This window comes from Gavia stellata, chromosome 6 (genome assembly GCF_030936135.1).
Source record: "Gavia stellata isolate bGavSte3 chromosome 6, bGavSte3.hap2, whole genome shotgun sequence".
Lineage (NCBI taxonomy): Eukaryota > Metazoa > Chordata > Aves > Gaviiformes > Gaviidae > Gavia > Gavia stellata.
The window spans coordinates 12114094-12137979 of NC_082599.1; the positions used below are offsets into that span (position 1 = coordinate 12114094).

The 23886-nt window shown below is 43.3% G+C and overlaps 1 protein-coding gene across 1 annotated transcript in view; it reads right to left on the reverse strand.

Moving 5' to 3' along the window:
* The window catches only part of DIP2C (disco interacting protein 2 homolog C), a 326695-nt gene extending 304210 nt beyond the window's left edge, over positions 1 to 22485 (reverse strand). Inside the window, exon 1 of the mRNA XM_059819053.1 lies at positions 22395 to 22485. Coding sequence (XP_059675036.1) covers positions 22395 to 22479 — 85 coding nt within the window. The 5' untranslated portion in view covers positions 22480 to 22485. The remainder of the gene's footprint in view (positions 1 to 22394) is intronic.
* Positions 22486 to 23886: the final 1401 nt, after the last annotated feature.

Genomic DNA, 23886 nt, shown 5'->3' on the forward strand with positions numbered 1-23886 from the left:
CAGTAATCCTTTGTGTGATGTTCCCTCTTTTTCTTTCAACAAAACGTGTGAAAGCCAACACCCGAAACCTCCACATCTCAAGGCAAGGTTATTTTATCACTCTCTTATCCTTCTGTTAGATAGGTAATTTCTAGGAAATGTGAGTGCTCTACTTACCCCTTGGGAAAGAAGCAAGGCAAATGCAATGGCAAAAGCCCCGCATGGGGCTGCTGTGGGACAGTATTCAGGCTGGCCTGCATTCTTCCATTGACTTTCTTTTCTTTGTGAAGAGCTTCAGTTTTGAGGCTGCTGTCATGTTATCTTCTTAAAAACAAAGGTTTTCATTCATGGCTGAGATACGAGGAAATACAACTGGGCCAGGGCACGGGGTCAAGCATGGACCCGCACTTCAGTTTGGTAGTGTTCTCACTGACACAGTTTTGGCCCATGACAGCCAGCACTGTCCCAGATAATGCCCAGACACAGTTCAGGGAATAGCACGCATCACAGACTGTTCACAGTAGGCAGTTTGGACGTGACCATATGCTGCGAAAAGGTTTAGACACCTACATGTGAGCCAGGCTGGGCCACTCAATCACAGGACCAGAGAACCATCCCTGGCCCTGGATGATTTTCAATGCTAGTATTGACAGATGAGGGCTTAGGGTTTCAGATGCTACTTTTACAACACACACAAAAAAAAGTCTATGTAGGAAAGACAACAGATTGATTGAACTCTTATTTTATATATCAGATCTTAACTACAAGAAATTGTGAAGAAAGCGGTCTAAGGAACTACTTACTCAGGTATATATTGCACTTAAGAAGCTCATGCAAACCTGAGCTCTAGAACAGAAACCAAACGCTGTTTGGGTAAACTGTTGCCTGATTTTCGAATACTAATCTTTCACAGCTGAATGATGTGGACATCTCATTTAAAAACAGACAACAGGGCGCTCTGAGATTCTGCCTAAATTGGCTGCCTCCAGAGGTCTAGACTATCCTTCAGCATCCTCTTCAGTATGCTCCAAACTCAGATGAGGTTTTTTTATTAACAGAAGAAAAGCTAAAACCTACAAGAACACTTTTGAGCCATGAAAAAAAGTTTGTTATAAAATACCATGATTAACTCTGAAAAATCAACCATATTTTTTTCAGTATTATACCAAGCATGAAAAATAAACCCCAAAAATATATTTAAACTAGACATGGGCTTTAAAGTCACTGAAGAACAGAATAGGAGAGTCAAATAAGTCTCTAGGAACACCAACCTAAACATTTCGAATCCTGCTGCATCTTTCTTGGTAAAGTTAATTGCAGAGACATTCTCTCATTCTTGCTGGGATTCAGCTGCCACCATTTCCCTCTAAATGCAGCCATGAAAGCCACGGAAAATGTGGCAGAGGTGAATGTGTGCCACCAGGTCCTTCAATTCACAGTCCAGTATATTAATCATGACGTTAGTGAATGTACAGAACTAAGCAGTGGCACAGTTGGGTACCAGAACAGCCTCAGCTTCACTCACAAGCAAAGGGACAGTGCAGCCAGCTGGGGACAATACCACAATGAGGGATTCCCACCTGAACAACAGAACATGTCTGAAGGTAAACTAAGCCTTGGTGCTGAAGAACAGATGCTTGTTGCTTCACTGCTAAAATGTTCCAACATTGTATTTTTCCTGTTGTCCACTGGACACTATTACGGTTTTTCCTTCATTGTCTGTGCCAGATATAAAAAGGGCAAGAGGGAATAAGAAGAACCATGTGTTTCCAAGGCTGCAGTTCCTGCCTATTAAAAGAACATTTTAAACATGTTACAGCTACATCCAGAATACTATTTATCCAGCTTTAAAAGTGGGAGCATTTAGTCCAGTAAAAGAAAAAATTTAAAGGACCTTCAGGCTTACTCCTTCTTTAGGACTTCTCCTGCAGTGTACAGTATTACAGTATTATAATCAAATATTGTTTAGATGATTAAAAAAATATGAGTTAAATTATTCCAGATGTGAAAGTCTTTGAGGCTGGAGAACTCAATACCATGTCAATACCAGAAAGATCATGGGGCTTAAAAATAGTTGCAGAAGCAGGTTTTGTGTTCACTTCAGTACTATTGGAACTAAAAATGCTGGATACAGTGCAGTCTCCCAAAATAGCTGAGACGCCTCATATAGTCTTGGTCTTCCTCATACTGAATCCCTTATATCACCAGTTGAACTCTTTTAGGATTTTCCAGGTATCCTTTCTTTTTCTGTGCCCTTGTGGATGCTTTCTTCTTTTAGCTACAGTTCTGTAATCATCCCTAGACAGCAGAGTCCTTAACCATGCAAGCCCTAAGTATATGCTCACTTTTAACCATGTGTTTCAGTTCTAATTGGTTCCAATATGACTTAAGCCCGTAATAAAAACAGTATGTCCCATGCAACTATGTTTGTACCTACACACTTCCGTAAACAAATAATATAATCCATAGTTGCACAACTTCACAACACTATTCTGATATAAATTTCTTCTTTGTGAATGTCAACCTGCAATTTCCAGTCCAGTCAGTTTTTCACAGGGCAGTCCACAATAAAATGCCCCACAGCCTTTTACAATAGACTGTAAAGAAAGATGTAAGTACTTGCTCTTGACTTTAAGTGGTAGCACAGTGCTCCCACAGTAGCAATTCCATTTCTTGAAGTGTAATGGAGTCCAACTTCAATATACTAAGTTATATCAACCTCAGGTTTGTCAATAATATGTAAGTCCATGTCCGAAGCGAATACTTTTTTAAGAAGCCATATACAGTATTAGTTTCCTAAACATAAGAGCCTTTTCTAAGACCTGAGGATGAATCACCGCTGGAGAACTTCAAGCTGGAAACAAAGCACAGTTTTTTCCCCAGCACAGGAAAAGATGGTCAACTAACAAGAACTGTAGTTCATCCACAGGATATTAGACCCGAGGTAGGAATTACTGGGAGAACCTTTTCGTGTGTGTGTGATCAGCAGACATATGAATTTCTTCTGACCTGAAAGGAAAACTCAAAAAAAACAGCTATCAACTTATGAATCCCTGAAATATCACAGAAAAAAAAAAAAATAAAAAAAAAAATCACCGCTCATGTCTTGAGCTACTGACATGTCATTATTTATATGCTGGAGCACTTATTGACATGTTCGTTGGAGACATAACTTTAAGGGCACATGTTAATCTACAGACATTTCAGGACAACTGGTCCTGGACACGGGCAAATTAAGCTGCTGTCAGTGCAACCACTGCTTCAGATGGTGAAACCACTGCAGCTTTGCTGCCTATTCTGCCTGAGCTAAGGCTCTGAGAAGCAAACACCGCTTCTGTCACTGACACAGAGGTTTGGGTATGTATGTTCAGCCACCACCCCAAGGACAGAGGAAGGGCTCTTGTTCAGAAGCAGCATTCACCTCTCCTACGGTTCAATTCTGCCTAATGCTGCTGAGAAGTCTTTGAGCCAGCTTTGGATTTCAAAGCTCTTTTGCTTCCATCCAAAGACTTTCTGTATGTCTGTGTCCCCGTCTGCCAAACTGATCTTCCCTCTCTCATTATTTTCCCAACCAATTATACAGGTCTGAATTTGCTCCAGTTTTAAATTTGGTTCAGTAGGAGCCAGAGCATTTTGTAACAAAATGCCCCTACAGAGATCACCAGATACTGCATTTGGAAAGGTGCAATGTGTTAAAATAAGCCTCAAGAAATATACAATAGGGCTTTACTTTAATCACTGTGTATTTTGAGGTACCAAGGGTCATTATGGTTAATTGTTCCGAGCCAAAAGACATCGCTGTAAATTCAGCAACAGCAGCGTGCAAGTCCTTTCATGTGACCAAGTAGAAACATACACATCACAAAACTGGAATAAAGATATTTGTTAAGTCCGTTTAACAACAAAAGCATTGGTGACTCATTAGAAAGGGTGTGAGTCAGTATAAAAGCCAAAACACTACTGAGAAGCAGTAAATAAAATAGGATTAAAATTATCTTCTTGTACCAGACAGTTGAGACTGAGCATCAAGAAACCCCACATACCCTGGTGTGATTTAGAAGGCCTCCTAGTGACAGTGATCTATTCCTTGTCCTTTCTGACCTCAGCTGTTATTTAAGGAATTGGGAGCATGGTGGGGAAGGGGCTTGCACATCTGATCCACAAAGCCGAAGAAAAATCCGTGACTCAGAACGGGGGTAACTTGCACATGCCTATCCCTAAGGGAGCTGCTGCTTCCCATAACATTCCCTTAAGTGGGAAGATTTGTTCACTTGAGGAGTCAGCGTGTGATGTTTTTCCTTCCCCATCTTCTCTGCATGTATATTCCTTTACATCTTTAAAAATGCCTACACACACACACACACTGCATGTAAAAATAATGATGGCTTTATACTGATTTTTACAATTAAAAAAGCTACTTCCTCAAATATCATCGAAAAAAAATCATTGCCTCAAGAGATGTTTCCACAGCTAAATTCTTACGCTCTCTAATGTGTCACATTTAGCCTTCAATGGAATACACAGTCCTTGTCCAAATACGTTTTTATGCCTAACTTTTAGTTACTCCATCACAGTGACAGAGTAACTTCTTACCCTCCTCACCCCATAGCAGCGGGTATAAACAAGAATTTTGTACTAGGCTTTGTAGACCATTTCTTTTACTGCACAGTAAAAAAGTTGCTTTTGTTATTCAGATCTTAAGAAACACAGTAACAGAGGACTAAACCATCATGAATGTGAGATATTACAAGAGGACCAAGCTCCTTGCAACCACTACATTTTCATACAGCTTAATGAAGCAAAACAAACTCAGTGGGAAAACGGTGATCCTCCAGACCAAGTTCAGTAGACCACAAGTACACTGAGGAAAACACCATGCTGGATGGCAAAAGGAAGATTGAAATAAAAATGCAAAACAAGTCATAATTGTATTCCATGATCCTGAACAGAATCTTTTATTTCATGTCTTGATCACAGTAATACACTATCAGATTCCTAAAACTGACACAATTTATGCCTGTGCCATACAGTGTCAGAGATACCTACCACTTGGCCTCTCCCACTCTTTTTTTGACATTTTGAAAATCTAGAAAAGAAAAAAAAAAATCTTCTCACCCATCCCTCAACTACCTCTTTTTCCCATAAAAGAATGGCTTGAATACTGTCTTTGGAAAACTGCCCAGTTGGATCTAGATCTTCTGTATGCCTGAGTTGCAAACTCAGCCTTGGAAAACAGGAGATAAGCATTTTTGTCTTTGGCTGGTGATGACAGTAATTGGCCTATGAACCACTTTTGTTACGGCAATACTAGAAAAAAAAGAATGGCTCCAGCCCTGCTCTTTCTTCCTTGCTTCTTCCCTCTTCCTGCCTTGCAGCCAAAGGTAAAGAGGAACAGGCTCAAAACATTTTCCAGAAAATGGGTGCCTAGATCTCCTTGTGTTTAGGAGGAACGGCAATCGCTGTAATCCCTCATTTCCTCACTGTCACTCAAAGGCAGCAGGTATATTGAGTGCAAGGACCTGACTCGGGCTTTTAAGGTGACTGCACTCGTATGGCTGCAGACTGGAGGCCCCTCTCCACGACACGTGGCTTCTGACAACTCACCGCAACCATATCAAACATACCCTTCACCAAAACATTTATTATATGATATTCTGCTGACATGCACTATCTCATGGAAATAAAGGTAGATTCTCTCCTTGTTATCTGGTTAGTCTGATTTTTTAAAGCAGATTCACAAATACCACAGGAGTTCACACTTCCCTCTCCTGCCCATCTGAGAACTGGGGTTGCCACTGTACCCTGGAGCACAGGATTTTGACTTGCTTACATCAACCTGTTTTCAGGTCTTGGACTCCAATCCTGACACCTGCAATCACTACCTTTACCCTGAAGGCAACTGAAGACACTTCTTCAGACAGAACGTGGGTGATACAATTCTGTTTCGGAGGCACAGAAGGCAGCTAAGTTCCAGGGCCTCCAACCTCATACTGCAAAAATGAAGAATGTCATCACCCAAAACCTTTTAAATCTACAAATTTACTAAAGCACAGAGAAAGCATACAACATGAGAACCAGATATGGGCAGTTCTGTTGTTCATCTAATGACCTGACAATGATAAATATACAGTGAAGCACCATTTTAAAAAAAATGCTTTTAAGATCCCTAACCTTTCACACAGCAATCCAAAAGCAAGACTGTTGATCCCTTGATTAACACTGATTCTCTTTTTTAAGCAAGAAATGAAGATGCCAAGGATTTGGTTTTTCCATGCAGGAGACAGATATGCTCACTCCATGTGTGACATTTGGTCTAAGTTAAACTGGCAATATCAATGAGATTGAAGCACATGCTTAAAATGCTTTGCTGAATTGGGACCATACTCTACATAACTTTCTGTTGCAAAAGCTACATCCAGCTGCTCACTGAATAGTCAGGAGACGATGTGGATATGGAAGTTCTTCCATATTTAAAAGCTGTGTTCATACCCAAAAAAATACAGTCCAGCTTCCCTTTTTATGGAGAGGAAAAGAAAGGCTCGTGGCTGGGTAAGAATTAATAGCATGAGGCCAAACATTCAGCTGAGGACCACAGCCACCAAACATCTTTCATAAGAATATCTCACTGCCAAGGTATCTGGTGACTGCTTTCTAGCTCAGTCAGGAGGATTCATTATTGCATTACTGACATGAAACTTGGAAAAAATATGTGATATTTAAGTGCATGATTACAGCTGCATGTAACTATCAAAACAGGTTTCAATAAAAATAATAAAAGACCTCATCAACATTCAAGATATTTTCATGTCTAAAATGGATGTTAATAAGTAATCGAACAAACTGATTTTCAAAGCCATGCAGTTCTGTTCATTTCCCTGCTCCTGACAGAACCAAAGTAATTACTTTTCCACAGATATAAACAGGCATATACCGCTATCATACAGGAAGAAACCTAGGAATTGTTTAATTGACAGTCATATACCTGAGTGATGATCATAATGACAGTATTAAAATCATCACAAGCGACCTCACCCGTGCTTGAATTCTAGATCATTTACATAAGATGTAAATTTACTGCCATTATCAAGTTTTGCATACTGAAAACTAACATTATTTGAAGTGAAACAGTTTCAAAATCAAGTATCTGTTTCATGCATTGTGCTTCACCTCTCATGTTGCGTATTTTTGTTGACTATCATTCACATGCACGTGGCGTAATTACAACTGAAATTTAAAAACTTGGTCTTACGTAAGATCTCAGCTGGAAAGCCACTGATAGCAGGTATGAACATACTGCAGGAGAGGCTGAGCACGTCATTCCAAGAACCACACGCAGTATGAAATCCAGGACAAATGTTCTGGGAAGAGCAAAATTACTTATCAGTGAGAGGGTGGAAATTTATGGGTGTTATCACAGAATGGTTGAGGCTGGAAGGAGCCTCTAGAAGACCACCTTCTCAAGCAGGGCCACCTAGAACAGGTTGCCCAGAACCATGTCCAGACAGCTTTCGAGTACCTTCAAGGATAAAGAGTCCACAACCTCCCTGGGCAACCTGTGCCAGTGCCTCACAGTAAAAAAAGTTCTTCCTTATATTTAGACAGTGTAGTTACATAAAATACTTTATTCAGCAGCAAAACTGGCTTAAGATTTTCCATACACACATTCCTTCCCAATGGATCCATCTTTTCCTCCATCCACACTGTTCAGATCCCTGTTCTCAGCAGGGTGCAGTTATTATGAAGCTGCACTATGTAGCAAATTGCTGAATTGATCTAACTTTAAAAAGCTACAGAAAGAAACTCCTCAGGGGAAAAAGAAGAAAAGAAAAAAAAAAAACACCACAAGATCTTCTTCCTCTTCTTGTTTCTTTTGATTTTGGTTTTTTGTTTGTAAACCCGGGCAGCACTGGAATCATGACCCACCTGCAAACAGTAGCATGGCAGCAGGGACATTGGATAGGACTTTCATCCCACATCGTGTAGCACCCTCAGTACTGTTTGTTGCAAGTTGGACTCCCCAGGCAGTTGTATTTTGTGGGTACTCAGATTAACACCAAAGTCTAAACTGAGCATAAAACACTTGCACTGAGCAGAGAAGAGGTGCAGGATAGAGCAATCATACAACCCCCCAACTCTCCCCCTGAATATAGGCCATGCCTGAAAATATGTACAAGTAACATGACTCGGCCTCAGCTGGCACTGAACCCAGCAGAGCTAGGAAGTTAATATAAGCCAAGAAGAAGGCCCTTTATTTGTTTCTTCTTTTCCGTATACAAGTGTGAAAGAAGACACACTTCAGTATTTCAGGGATGTTTTATAGCCATACTGCATGCTGCACATTGTGCTAAATGACAGTGCTGGGGAGGGGCAGGGTGGGAGCAGGAATCTTTATATAGAACTGAGAGCAGTAATTCAGCCACTGACAGTCACATGAATACAGCCCTGCTGAACACAAACAGTATCTTTCTCTGGTATTAGGCTATTAGGCAGATAAGGCTCCACTTTGGATTTAAAAGACTTAAACTGACAAACGATCTTGTTTTTCTTCACCCTGCTAACCATGGCACAGGGCAGGAGGAATCTCAGCACTTTCCACTGCTTATATAACAGGTGTACTCATAAATATGCAAAGATGATTTGAAGATACAGTTTCTAATCCATGCTTTATTCCTGAATAATTTAAATGGCTTTCATCATGTAGGCAACACTGCCAGCTCTTTGCAAGTAGTTCCTTTATACTTTTAGGGTCTATAACCTGTATTTTTGTTTAGTGTGGGTTTCATGTGAATTAAAAAAAAAAAAAAATCCAATACACTGAGTGGAGGTATTATTACAAGAAATGCATTTTTAGACGGAAAATAAATGTCATAACTCCAAATCAGATTTCAAGAAATTTAAGATGCACATTTCTCTATAAATGCCTCCACACTGCATGGAGAATACCCTAATCTAGCTCTAAGCAAACATGATAAAGTAGAAGTAAGCAGCAATAAAAAAAAAAAGCAAACATCAAGCATGATTAGCAGAACACACATACCTCAGCTAGTGTCTCTACAGTCTTCGAGTTTCAGTAGTTAACAAGTTTGTTACTCCAAGACAAGAATGTGTTTTAAATCAACTTAAGAATAAAATATTTCCATTTTCAGCACATTAGTCCAGACATGTCTCATGAGCACTCTTTCACATGTGAAAAAAAGAAGCTATTGCAAAAGGAGGCATCACATGAATTATCTACATCGTGATCCTGCATGCAAGTCCGCTGTTTAAGAGGACTGGTGGAAAGACAGATGACCAAGGAACAGAAATACAAGGGGCAGGATGGTGGCCTAACCCTGACCTGCCATACCAGGGCCAGATGCCTTTGGAGAGAAGCTCCGAAGGTCAGAGTTTACAATGAAACAATGGGGAGAAAACAGAGAGAGGGGTGAGGAGAAGGAAAAAATGAAAGCAAAAGGAACATACACTGGCTTTCTCTTTCCCTGTCACATAGGAAGAGGTGATACCAGCCATGTGTTACCTTTCACAAAGGACCAGAAATGCTACAGAGCTTTTGTGTTCACTAGTTGCTTCCAGCAAATTGGTAACAACTTCTCTAAATATGGACTGGTTTCCCAGTCCTGAATGGGGTCTCTGTCTTTCCATTGGGAGTACATCTTGGCCTGTTGTTCCATATATGTAAATGCTTTGTCTGAAAGGCAAAATGTTCTCTTAGTACCAGCAATGACGAGACAGAAAGAAAAGAGAAGAAAAAGTATCTGTTTCTTTCTACCATACACTCTGGCATAGATCCTTAAATATCACAGATTGTTTCTGACTATGCACAGACATAACGTTAAGTGGAAGTTCACCCAGTAGTGCAGTCCTGATGCCAACGTAGTTTTTGCCATTTATTTTTAGGTGAACTGGACTTCACTTGAGTGAAGAAATAAATACAAGAGTATATTTTGGCAAAATTTATACTGCCTCCTTATTTAAGCCCCTGGAAACGAAGCTTCAACTTTTACATTGAGAGCACTCCCACACTTCTGTTCCAGGGAGACTTCAATCACCCCCTTGACTGTAATTCCTACCGTGATTTTATTGTAATTCCTACTGTACACTCACAGGAGCCCAGCTCCGGGAGGTGTGGCTGCTTTATTGTCCTTGCTGGGCTCAGGGCTGGAATGCAGAAACCAATGAGGGGGGTGACCCAGTCCATGACAACAGTCATACAATATTTTCAAAAGGAGCCTGGAGAAAAACAGATGCCACAGTATTTCAGAAGGATACGGTTACTTAGATGCTTTATTCTCTCTCTCTTAACCCTAACACACCCATGTGAGCAATTTTTGATGAAGAAGCATACACAACATGTTTTATTATTACTTAAGTAAGACATTTAGGCAGCATCTATCAGCTACCATTTTCACAAGGCCCCCACTAGCAAAACAATCTTGTATCTAGGGAGAAGTCAGGGGAAACTTCTTTGGGCGTCTCAGTTAGAGCAGATTTATGACAGAAGTAAAAAGACTGTAAAATTCAGATCACAAAGCTGTTCATATTAAAAAAGCCAACTCTAAAGAAGAGTGTGCTTCTTTCTTCCCAATTTCAGTCTAACTCAGTCCTAGATATTCAATTTGCTTCAGTACTAAAAAAGTACAGAGGAACAAGTTGGCAGATCAGGCCTGGAGTTATTTCTAGTATATCGTGAAGCAGAATGGTTCATAAAGAAAGTTAAATTTGAAACTACTTTTATTATTTACCAGAAGTAACCAATTACAATCAGGAACAGCCGATGTGCATCTGAAGCAACACACATATGCAATTTGACATTTTGAACGATGTATAATAGACCTAACACTGCAGGTGATATTTTCCTATCAAAATACACAGAAAAGCATTTTGCAGGTCAGCCAAAGCCAGATCACCACCTAGGAATGGCAAACAGCATTATACAATAAGAGGACTTCAGATTGAAATTCCTTAAGCTTCAGAGATGCTGTGGTCTTTGCATGATCTTCAGGACAGAAAAACGCATAGCATATTTCTTGAATAGTACAAAGAGCTGGTGCATGAACCAGCCTAGATTCCTCCCAGAAGGACAGAGAAGCTGGCATTGATGAGACAGAGCCCAGGCTTCCTATACTTGTTCTTCTAAAAGTATACTATGGTGGGAAATCTGTTATGGACTAGGTTACCGGAAGTTACCAAATGTCTCTAAAAGGTCCAGCAGTCAAAAATTAAATTTAACATCACTGTGCCTATTTCTGGAGGCATCCCACACACAGCTTCTCCAGTTTTCCACAAGGTGACCCCAGTCACCTCATGTGGCTGCACAGCATCCTTTGTGGAACAAAAATCAGATAGGAGGCTGACCGTCAAAGCTGAAGAAGAAATATCAGACATGCCAGAAGCCCTAGTCTCCCTCAGAAGTACCATCAGCAGACAATACCAGCCAAGGCATCATTGTGCTCAAAAAGAAAAACAATGTCTGGGCTAAGCGAAAGGAAATATCATACTTCTCCCACTGCAGACAAAAGAATATGTTCTCTCTACGTTTCACTGTGCTCCACAAGTGGTTGCCTCTGGAGGTCAAAGATACCAGCTTTGTGAGAACTCCCAAAAAACAAAACAGTTTTCACAGACCTTCCGATGGCAGCACAAAGGCACAGAGTGACTTTTACTGCTCCTGTACCCTTCACCTATCACCACAACGCAGAGAGTAAATCCAACATACCACACCTGGCCAGTGAGGCAAAAGCAAAGACATCAGAGCAAAGAGCAGCCGTCCTGACGAAACCTTCCAGTGACAAGTGGGTTTGCCTTTAGAGTAGGAAGGGGCTTCTCATTAGCTGCAACTTAGTATGCTGAAAAAGCATGGATTCAAGGTGCATTAAAATCACATATGGAATTACAAATAGTAATAAAAAATTCAAGAAACACTGAAAGGGAAGGAAAGAAACAATATTCACAGATCTGTTAAATAAAAATATACACAATATATAGCTACTGTATGAAAGCTAAAAGGAAAAATACAACTAAGGCAGGAAAATAATACACTAGCTGTCTTACTGCGACTCATTTTATTGCTGAGTACAGACCTCACCGCCCTGAAGTATCAGGGAACAGGACGCAGGAAGGATTAATCTTCAGAGGAAGTGAGTGCTTTCTTACTCTTTATCCAAATGATTAAAAAGGACAATACCTTTATGTAAAAGCCAATGATCAAGCTACGTATAATAAATTTTAAGGGAGCTTTTAAAAATGTTATTGTCCTGCCACTTCGTGCTTATACAGAAGTCCCCTGAGCTACAGGTAAATATACGAATAGTCACTATTTAAGCAAGTATTATCAGAGCGGCTGCATTTGATATCCTCTCAAACTGTCATGTATGCACATCCTTACAGTGTTCAATATTGATTTAAAACAAATTACGACTGCAAGTAAATGTCAAGTCATCCCTAGCAAACTACTGAAAACATACTAAACCTGAAATTCTCAACTGTTGCAGTGTTTTTTGAAGTTACCAGGAAAATATATATCATAATACTAGACTAAAAAATTTATAAAATGCCACTACAAGAGTACTTATCGCACTTAAACCGGTATATTCCTGGTCAAGGGTGGATTCAGTGGTTTATATATCTATCCACGTACACAAACTTCCTACATTCAGTATTTCTTAGAAAGGAGCCTTACACCAAGTCAAGTGGGCAGAATGTTTTTCAGAAAGCTGCTGAGTCTTTTTTTCTATGCAAGTGTTTCAGTGTTTACCTAGCCTTATTAATCTTTTGTCTTATCTCCGATCTGTCTAACTTCCATTCCTAGGAGTTGGATCTTCATGTTTTTGACTGCTAACATCGCACTAACTTTGCACTATGAGAAAGTATTCCTCCTTCCCCAACACAAGATTTGTCAAATAATCAAAATAAACTCCCCAACTTTCTCCAGGTTAACAATGTTTATTAGGACTGCTTTAATCCCCAATATCTGTGTCTCTACTCTTGGTCACTCTTCAGGCCTCTTCTGAACTGTTTTGCCAAATTCTCCCGAGACTGTGGATACTCGTATGATTTAAGTCAGAGTTTGTAAGAGACACAGATAAAACCTTGTGACTGGAATGTGTCAAATGCTTTAGTAGCATAAAATTCATAAACATAAAATGCAAGACTTCTTTTTCATAATCATAAAAATACCTCCATTAAATTTAATTCCCGCTAGTCCCATTGTTGCTGCTCAACACAACAAACCAACTTTCTCCATTACAACATGGAGCTGATTAAAAGTAGAGCCAATTAGAAGTATTGCTAATCTGTTATTTTCTCTCTTAGAAGTAAAAATCCAGTCCAACAGTATTTTTCATTTTTTCCTAAAAAAAGTTAACCCCTCACTTCACAACAGTTAGAAAAACTTAAACAATCTTCTAAAGAAGGTATTCATTTTTTTTAGACTAAAAAAAATACAGCAAATGAAACTGGGCTCTTCCAACGAATTCAGCAGAGGGGTTTGCCATTGTCATCATTCAGGAAAGAATAGGGACATTTCTGCCTTTTGCTGTGTCACTAGATAACCACTGTCTGTTCATCCTCAGGCATCTGTCAAAGAAGTCCAGCATTTGAAACACAATTTCCATTTTAAATTTCTTTACCAAAGTTGAATTGTTTGCATGTCACCACAATGCCATCATTTTATTTGCTCAAGCATTCATCAAAAATATTATCCTGTTATTTGAATAACATTTCTTTCAACAAGGATGAGAGGCATGGCACGCAAAATTCTAGATTTTGCTCATTCTCCTTGCAATTGTAATAATGAAAACTATGAGTTAATACGACTAAGGGTGTCCCCGCAAAAAAAAAAAAAAAAAAAGGTGAAGTTTCATTATTTGCTATGACCTTGAGGCATGTAGCTGTATGAGACTCTAGTTACAGAGTATATGGATTTCGGAAGGAAATTTTCTGTAGAATTTCAGAACTGTTCCGTAATGAGATACTAGAATCCTAAAGACCAATTTGGTCTATTTTCTCATTAAATGGTAATGGATGCAATAGCCCTGTAATCTGGAGGGGCCACACAAAGGGGCTAGCCGTGTTTTCTGTCAAGAGATTCTTGCTAGGGCTTCTTTATTTTGCCAGGCAGTTTAGAGACACACGGACATCCACACACTAGGAAAAAGAGTGTCAGCACACTTTGTTTGGGTCTCTAAGCCAACCAAAAGTCTCTAAACTTTTGCTAGTCTAAGCAGGCTTTCAACCACCAGCCTGCAAGTGAAACACCAGGCTCCATTACTTACCCTTCAGCATTTGTCACAGAGTTCGTTAAGAAACATTTTTCTGACTTCTGAACAGCTCCTACTAGACCAGACTTACAAGATCTTTTTTTGCAATTTTAATCTTACATATAGATCAAGCCAAGATTCGAATGAAGAAATTGCAGATGACATGGTTAGTGTGGAGGTATGATTTCTGGATCCAGAGAGCAATAGGACCAAACACAGGTCCTAATAGCCATTTTTACAGAATCACAGAATCACAGAATCAGTATGGTTGGAAAAGACCTGTAAGATCATCGAGTCCAACCTGGGGAAAAAAAAAAAAAAAAAAAAAAACAAAAAAAACACCACCCAAAAAAAACACACAAAAAAAAAAACCACAAAACCCACACCACACAACAACAACAACAAGCCACAACCCACCCAACACCACACAGCACCATGTCCATCAAGCTACATCCCACAATGCCACATCCACACGCTCCTTGAATACCTCCAGGGAGGGTGACTCTACCACCTCCCTGGGCAGCCTATTCCATAATATTCCATAATATTCCATAATATTCCATAATATTCCATAATATTCCATAATATTCCATAATTCCAGCCTATTTCCATAATAAGCAGACAACATTTGAAGAATCCCTTCTTCCCTCAGCTGCCACCGTTCTGTAGACCCAGCCATACACTTAAAAGCAAACACCACCCCAAGCATCCTAAAAGATGGCCTATTAACGGTCCAGTTCAGCCTTTGGAAATCAAACAGACCCTTCAAAAGTCACAGGAAACACCTCCTTCCCTTCCAAGTTATCAAGATACTTTATAAGAATTCTTTCTTTTTCTAGTCATCCAACCATTTAACATGATACTCTTAAAAAGAGGTCATTGAGACCAGACATCATATACTTTTCAATGTTAACGTCTGCTGTAAAATAATGTGACAATTATCCACACCCCAGCACTTAATGCTGCTCTAAGCACTGCAGGTTATGTGTCAAATAGACTATGCCTATCAAACTGCCAAGAACTAGCAACCGACTGTTCTCAGAAAAGGGACTAGCACCATGGCATGCCTTTGTCCATTCCCCGAGAGCCATACACAGTAGGACTCCACATGGCTTTAGGGCAGAAACCTCCTCTTCTGCAGCCAGAGGGTCCAGCCAAAGCCGTAGCCATGGTCCTCCCAGCATCTGTCTCAAGCCGAATTGCTTTGAGTATTCCTATATTTGCTTTTTTATTGCAGGAGATCATGATGTCCCCAACATATTTTATACATGTTTTACAGTTGTACTTAGTCCTAGCGATAAATGATACTGGAACTAGCAATTAGAAGCCCTACCTAAGATTACTGAAAAAACCCCTTGATTTACACAGGCCTAAAATGAGCAATTTCCTCATGCATTCCACCAAGTGGAGTTAAAAGAAACCTGTTCCAGTTTTTTAGTGTATGTTTACCCTAGTAATACAAGGAAAGACCAGAAACAACCCTGCAGAGAGCAACCATGTTTTGGAAATGCCCCCCACACCACCACAATCAAGGAGAGAATCAGGGGCCATTGTTAATGATCAGGAAAGGTTCTTGAGAAGCCAGGAAAGGCGTCCAGACCTCGCGGCTGGGGCTACTGACTGCAAGGAGGTTCTCAAGAATAAAGGGGGAAAAAAGGAGGCAGTGCAGGAGAGAAGGCAGAATGGGATCATCAGGAGTCTGGAGAAATGAAGCTCACCCACCGGGAAGGTAGGGGAATACACATGCATAATTTTACATGGATTAAGAGTTTGTGTCAAATCTGTGATGTGCTGTGGTGAATTCTTATACTGCAGTGAGTCATCTTGTCTGACAGTTGCCGGGGAATTAAAGCAGTTATTTTTAAAAAATTATATGTCCTGCTTGACAGGTTATACAAATAGCCTCTTAAAAAATTAAAATGCAGTCAATGCATTTTTAAGTATAGAAGAGCTATGGTACATTTAGGATTCTCTGCACCACACCGCAAGCATCCATCCTGAGCTATGAAAACCTAAAGGAGTCTATTGATGTCCCTTCAGAGAAACATTGATCTTTCTGCTGCTCCCAATCCAAATCTTGCATCAAAAATTAGTTTATTATATCTGCCTTTTATACATCATGAAAATATTTTCCCTGAGAAAAATTAAACGCAAAGGAAAGAGGTGTGCTAAATCTGAATTCCTTCGATACCAAAGGATATTTGGCTTCCTAGAATAAAGACTATTTGAATCAAAATGACAGCATTCCCCTTCTAATGGAATAACAAAGGCAGATCAATACCCTTCTAGAGAAAAGCAGCACGTTGACTCACAACCATAGGTGTACATCGCGCGGTTGGTTTGGCAAGGGGAAGCAGTGCTGGCTTTTGCTCCCTGCACTGCGCAGCAGAATCACGCAGACGTACCCTGAAGCTGCAAAGGGCAGCTCCTTACAATGCGTGTTCTCGTTATAAATACGTTGCTTACTGCCTGTTTTGCCTATAAAACTGACACCCCATTGGCAATTTTCACACATCCTTGGGAAAAGTTTTTCGAGTATGTCTGTTGTGTAATACAGTAAATATCACCTGAATGATCTATTAAGTGTAACCCTTGGGCACCAATGCTGCTCAACATCAGCTGGCAATAAAGGTGTATTTACAGCATGCCTTCAGGACAGCTGTTCTGGGAACATCCTAGAGATTTGCATAGTCTGTTGTACAAGGCATTACAATGTACTTCAACTGAATGAGTGGCAAACAATCCTTTTGACACACCACCACCCATTAAAAGCCCTTCAGTCCAAATAGCACAGTAAAGTGAAGTAGGTAGATATTAAAAAAAAAAAAAGACTTCAAATTCCAGTGCCTTAAAATGCAAATGGTTACTAACTTGTGAGTGAATTTAACCTGTTTTTAAAATAATCGAGTTACTGTCCCTCTCCAACTTGAGCACCATCCAAGAAACAAAACAGCTGATGAGAGTACCTTCATGTTACAAAGAAAGGTTTCTCTCGCCAGCGCTCTTGATTTTATCATAATTCCCATGGCATTTGGTATATTTTCTTAAAGCTTTAGATCTTGTAGGTAACTTTTACATGAGAATTTCAGCTTTATGTATTTTGAGTAAATTAGTCCTCTCTTTGCCAGAACTGAAAACATGAGCCAACTGCATCCTTACGGCTCAAAAAACAACAAGAAGCAAATGCGAGTATTGAATTTCTTAGTTCATTTCTCACCTAAACTCAGAAAGTATTAACACTTTGTCATTGCACAGGCGATACCCACTTGCTAAGCAGAGCACTACCTCTCAAGGAGTGAATTAAAAGGATGATTTGCGTCCCAAATCACAGAGGTGTGGTAGTTATTGAAATTTTCACACTTTGAAACCTCTCCACGGGTAAAGAGTCAGCTGGCAAATGTTATGGAGAAATAATAACTAGAGGAGCTAACTACAGTTCTCTGGCCCCAACCCAGTGACTACATGCAGACAACAAAAGACAGAACTTATACCTAATAAAATAATAAACCTGGCCAGACAATGACCCAATCAACCCAACAATATTACCGAATATAATCAAGCCAGTCAATACAACGAAAGCTAAGGACCAAACTAATTAGCTGAGTGCGTGTCCAGTGCCTTTGGGAATAAGTAACCACTCATTAAAGATCTGATTACACTTTTTTGAAAGTGCTCTTTGGTAAAAAGTTCAGACCTTAAAAAAAAAAAATCCAAAACCTGCTATGCCTCATATGTTTAAAATGGAAGACGACTGGAAGTATAGTATGGAATATAGGGAGAATAGTTTCTGAACAGGATGGTTTTCACATTTTCCATGCGGCGTCTGTGGTTCTTTAAGTGTTTCTGCTGTGTTATCTGACACTTGGATAAAATACTGGAAGAACTATAGAGCATCTTTTCCCAATTAATTTTGGTTCAGGAAGTAACTGGAAGGGCAATATAACCTTCTATAGCATTAAATTGAGGGGAACATGAGAAAAGTATTGGGGGGGGGCTTTTTTTTTTTAAATTCCTAAGTGTTTTTAAGAATGGAAGGGTTGTAGAACTACTTTCTTTTTTTTTTAATAAGACAGCACATTTCAGGACTCCTGGTTTTATTAAATCAGTTCTTCAGTTAGCAACCCCCAAGCTATTCTAAAAAACAAGATGATTCATCTATTTCCACCCAGTACAATTTTATACATCGTTAGAAAACTAAAGCCTTGTAAAATTCTAAGCAGCCCTAAAGAACAACTACTGTAGAGTGACATGTTGATTGCATCAGCCTAGAAGGGCTACAGTTTTGAGCAATGCAAGCTTTAGTACACTCAGTGGAAACTACTACAGAGTGTCAAAGAACGCGTATGTAACATGCCAGCATCAGGCACATTCACTCTTAATACAGCAAAACAAATGTCTTCAGACTTATCTGGTGGAATAAGGATGATCCCACAACTTCTAATACTCATAAAATTTCAACTGCTGCCACGCCCCTATGTTCTGAGAAACACAGAAATATTTTCCCCCTCCCAAAATGAAGTGAAAAGACAGTCAAGAAGTGTGCTATTGATGCCTTAAGCTGAACGTAAGGTTACATGCCAACACATCAACGTGAAAGTCATTCTCAGCACTCATCAGAGTGCTGGGCTACCTCCCTCACTCACTCCCTGTATGGGGCTGGCTACCAGCTTACAGGCGCTGAGGACACTGGTAAGCCTTTCTGACTCTGACTGATCTTCACCTTCTAAATCATAATAATGAAACGAACGAAATCTAAAATGGTTATCCTAATTTGCATCCATAGTACCTTTTAAATAGCTATGTTTAAAACAAAAAAGCCTATTCAGACCACAACAAAGGGGAGGTGGAAGGCATGTGGCTTGCCCACAATAACCAAGGGGTTAGGATTGCCACAGAGACAATCTTAGCAGAACACCAAGTAAACACCTTCCTGATGCACTGCTCTTCCCTCTCAACCAACGAGCAGTGCAGAACTGCCTAAACGCTCGCACAAAAAAAGGCACTTTGCCCTATTGCCTAAAAAGTACATGCTACCTGTCCAGCAGCCACTTGCTGAGGTTCTCCTGCCAGCATCCCTGCCGCGAGTGAGGCTATGCCTACAGCACAGCTGAACAAGAAACTCAGAATTTGGCTACAAGGCGGCGGGGGGGGCGGGCGGGGAATACCATGGCCAAATTTAAATGTATGATGACTACCAGTGAAGACTGTAATTACAACATCTGCACAGTGCCCGCTGTGCTAGTGACACAGTAACTAGCAGTCTGGCCACACGGACACCAGCTATTTTATGTTAGGTTTCGAGACGCATTGCGTGGGTAGGACCTGCGCTAACACACAAGACACTTTTAAGAGCTAGGATGGAGACAGCTTCAGCTTACAGCCGAGAAACGATCTTGCAATAATCCTGCTGGTGCTCCTCTCTTTTCCACAAAGCAGCAGCTTTCTTTCAGAAGCTGTTCCTACAGCTGCACTGTCTGTAACAGGTTTTGGCACCAGAGAACCGGGTTGCTTGGGTACACACTGCAGCTGTAAGAGCCACAGCACTCAGCAGCACCAGAACTGAAAAACTCATGCTGACAAACAATACAACAAACCAATTCAGGCACCCAGCATTTGAAAAACATTTTCCTAGCAAGTCTGACTCAGGAAAGCACTTTAAAAAGGAGCACAATTTACAGCAGTCACTCAGCTCCCAATGTTATCAATGAGACTCACACACATGTTTAAGCATGCAGTTGCCTGTTTATTGCCTTCAACAGTTTCCTGCTTCGCGAAGGCAGCAGAGACACCCCAACAGGTCATGAGCATAACACATGTTAAAACCTCAGTCTTGTGAACTTTTATGTACCTGCATAAGTGTATCTCAGTGAATGTACTCAGCTGAAGCCAGTGGACTGGCTCATAATGGTCAAGTTAAGCACATACACAAGGTGCTACATGTTCAGGGTGTAAAGATGCACAGAGCTGCCCTGAAAACCATTTAACCCAGAGTTAGCACGGCCAGAGTATGACCAGTCTTCTACAGCACAACCAAACTGTACCAATTACTGTTCCCACTGTCTGTAGCGATTAGTTTTGGGAACAGGCCAGGAGTTGCAACACAGGTGCCTAAAGGTAGGAGCTTTAAGCAGTGAATGATTTCATTTTCTTAGACACTGAGCACTGTAATGTACTTGACTAAGAGCACATCAAGAGCGGCTTGGGGGAAGACACTGAAACCAGGATGCTGACCCTTTCTCCACCTGCCTCGCAATTCCAACTGATCTTCGTTTAGCCTGCCACAGTCAGAAAACACAAGCCATCCCGTCTGTTGGGTGTAACGTCAGTGGCACAGAAGGAAAGATTATTGTCAGTGGGCTAAATTCGTTCCAGGTCTAGCTGCAGGGAAGTTACAGCAGTGCAGATACAGATGTCCAATTGCAAACCACGTCCCACTTCCTCAGAGCCTTCATGGATTATGCTTACAGCAACAGAAACTGCACCATAAAACTGTATTACAACTTTAGTACACCGAATTAGCATATTTCTTATTGAAGGTCTTTGCCAGTTTGATTTTGGTCTTCTGCAAGCATTTACTAACAGCTGTTATGAATTAATATCTCGTTGGTGTGTAGACAATGATGTGATACACACCAAGAAGCATTTTCTGCATAAAGCAATAATGTTACGTATACCGTGATATAAACAGTCCTTCCTCCCACCCTCTCTACCACAGATAAGGGCCAATCGAAGGGCAGTGCATCACAGAAAGGCAATATTGTATTTAACTCCTCTTATTTCAGGTTTTCAGGGCACCCTTGGGGAGAGGGAGGCACAGAAATGAGAGCCACAAGCAATCCCAGTAGCTCATTCTCCTCTTCACCCTCAAAGCGTTAAAAGGAAAATACAATGTCAACATCAGCTCCTCCCTGCTGATGAAACTGGCTCGAGCGCATTTTACTTTCTGGCTTGAAGCCCTTACAAACCGTTACAAAAAGACTGAAAGACAGACAGACAGCTCAATATATCGACCACTTCCAATATCTAATTTGGGACACGCCGGGCCATTTGCCCCTTCTGTTAAGTGCTGTAGGCTCTTGGTGGTGAATGAACCCTCATATTTGGGGTTTTTTTATTAAAAAAAAGGGAGGCAGCTAATAGCAGATTTGCATTTCAGGAAAGAGCCAACCCTAGCATCAGTATATATAAATACTCCCCACTCTCTTCCTCTGCGAGGAACAGATTACATCCGATACACTAAAATCGTCTCCAAGACTGATGGCACTCTGGGCGCTCAAGCCCCATCAGCGAGGGATCCTGACAGGCACTAATCGCTGCCTGCTTCTCGTTCCTTAACCGGAGCTGACACACATGGAGACGGGGAGCTGGGGCCAGGCTGAGGAGAGGAGGGCGGGCTGGGGCTCCGGCTCATCCTCCCAGCCAGGGCGACAGCAATATGCGGGTTGCAGGAGAGCTTTCCCAACCCGGGAACCGGCGGAGCATCAACCACGCCAAGAAAACCACCACGAGCTTTCAATTATGCACATAAGAACAAAAAAAAAAAAAAAACAAAAACCGCAATTAAAAGAAAAAATCGTTTCCTCTAAGCGACCTAACTAGTATTGTCCAAAACGACCTTATCACGGGGTATTCTGTTGCAACCGACAGACACATCGCGCGGACTTCGTGGCGAGTCCCTCGACACGGCCGAAGAGGGGTGTTTTTGCACGCAGGTACACGGCAGATTTCCGCGAAGCTGCGTTTTCTTGGCAGGGCAGGAGCCCCTCCGAGCCAGCCCTAGGGATGTCTCCACCGCCCGCACTACAGCCTGCAAGGCTGGGGCGGCCGGCCCTGCCGCCGGAGCCCCTCTCCCGCCCCCGCCAGCGCCGCGGCGGAGAGCGGAGGGGGAATTCACAGGTAGAACAAAACATCCGCGCCGGTATCCCCCGCCAGCCCGCCGGCGGGAGCGGGGGGGGACCGTCAGGGGAGCCCGCGGGCGCCACCAGGGCCGGGGCGAGCACCGCGGCAGCCCGGCGGGCAGCAGGGCCGCAGGGCGGAGGGTGTGTGAGGGGGGAGCGGGCCGGGGGCTGCCGCTCCGCTGCCGCGCGCCCGCGCCACCCGCCCCGACCGCCGCCCGCCGCCCGCGCGAGGGCCGGGCCCGCCCCGCCGCCCCTTTACCTTCGGAGAGCTCCAGCTCCAGCTCGGCCAGCCGGGCCCTCACCTCCAGGGGCAGGGACACGCTCTCCAGGCTGCGGTCCGCCATGCTCGCGCGGCGGGGACGGGCTCTCCCCTCCTCTGGCTGCCCCGCTCTCCCCCTTTGTCCGCGGCTGCACGGGGAGAGGGAAGGCGGCGGGGCCGCGGCGGGTGGCTGAGTCCTCCCCGCGGTCTCAGCCGGGCATGCAGGGGGGAGGCGGGCGGGCGGGCGGTCCGCGCGCGGGGGGACGGGGCGCGGAGGGAGGGAATGCGGAGGTTTCTCCTCTCCTCCCCTCTCCTCCTCCTCCTCCTTCGCCGCCTCCTTCAGCGGGGCCCCGCCATGGCTGCTGCTCCCGCCGCTGCCGCCGCCCGCCCGCGATCGCTCCGCATCGGCTCCCCGCCGCGCCGCGCCCGGCCCGGCCCACCCCCCGCCCCCCGCCGCCCGGCACCGCGGCGGCGGCTCCCGCCTCGCCTCGCCTCGCCGCGCCCCGGCCCCGGCCCGCTCCTCCCTGCCCGGCTCGGGCTGGCGGCGGCGCCCGGCGCTGCGGTGCCGCTGCCGCGACTGCTGCTGCCCAGGCACAGCGCCGCTGTCACATCCACGTGACCGCGCCGCCCCGCGCCCCCGCCGCCGGCCCCCAGGGGGCGCCCCCGCGCCGGCGGCGCTCCGCGGCCGCGCAGCGGGGCCGCCCCGCCCCGCCCCGGGCTCTCCCCCGGCCGGCGCCCCAGCGCGGCGGCGCCCCGGGCTGGCGTCCCGGGAGAGCGCCCCGGGCCGCGCCCACCCGCGGGGGCGCAGCGGGCTCCTCTGCCCTCCCCTCCGGGCTCCGGAGCGGCCGTGTTCCAGCGCTTTGCAGGTACATCGTGGCCTCAGGGTGAGGCTGGCGAAGGGCTTTGCCGTGTATTCATCCCAGCAGCGCTCCCTGGAAGTAGGTCTTCAGGTCCCCGTTCCCCCGGGAAGCAGTGGCGTGCTCAAGGCAGGCGGTGATTCCGCACCGGAGAGACGAACAGCACTCCGACACGCTGCGCCCCGTTTTCCTCCCCCACCTGCTGAACGCCTTCCAGCGCACCCCCGTTTTCACCTGTGTTCTCTGCGTTCAGCCAATGGTGCACTTGGCAGTGCTGGGTTCACAGCTGGACTCGATCATCTCAAGGGTCTTTTCCAACCTAAATGAGTCCATTCTCTTCCACTCCAAACAAGCCGTGGCAATTCTGGTATCAGTAAACCCTGGGTGCACGTTTCCATGAAAGGCGGTTGGACTTGATGATCTTTAAGGTCTTTTCCAACTTAAACAGTTCCATAGTATTAATACAACAAAGAAGAACAGAGTTGACACTATGGTGTGTCCATGCTCAGCACCAGTGTCTGCCAACGGACACTGAGCCCGTATCTGGAGAAAGTGGTAAAAAGGACTGACTGACCACTACTCTTAATTACACCGCTCCAACATAAGAAGGAACCCTTTGAAAACATTTAATAACT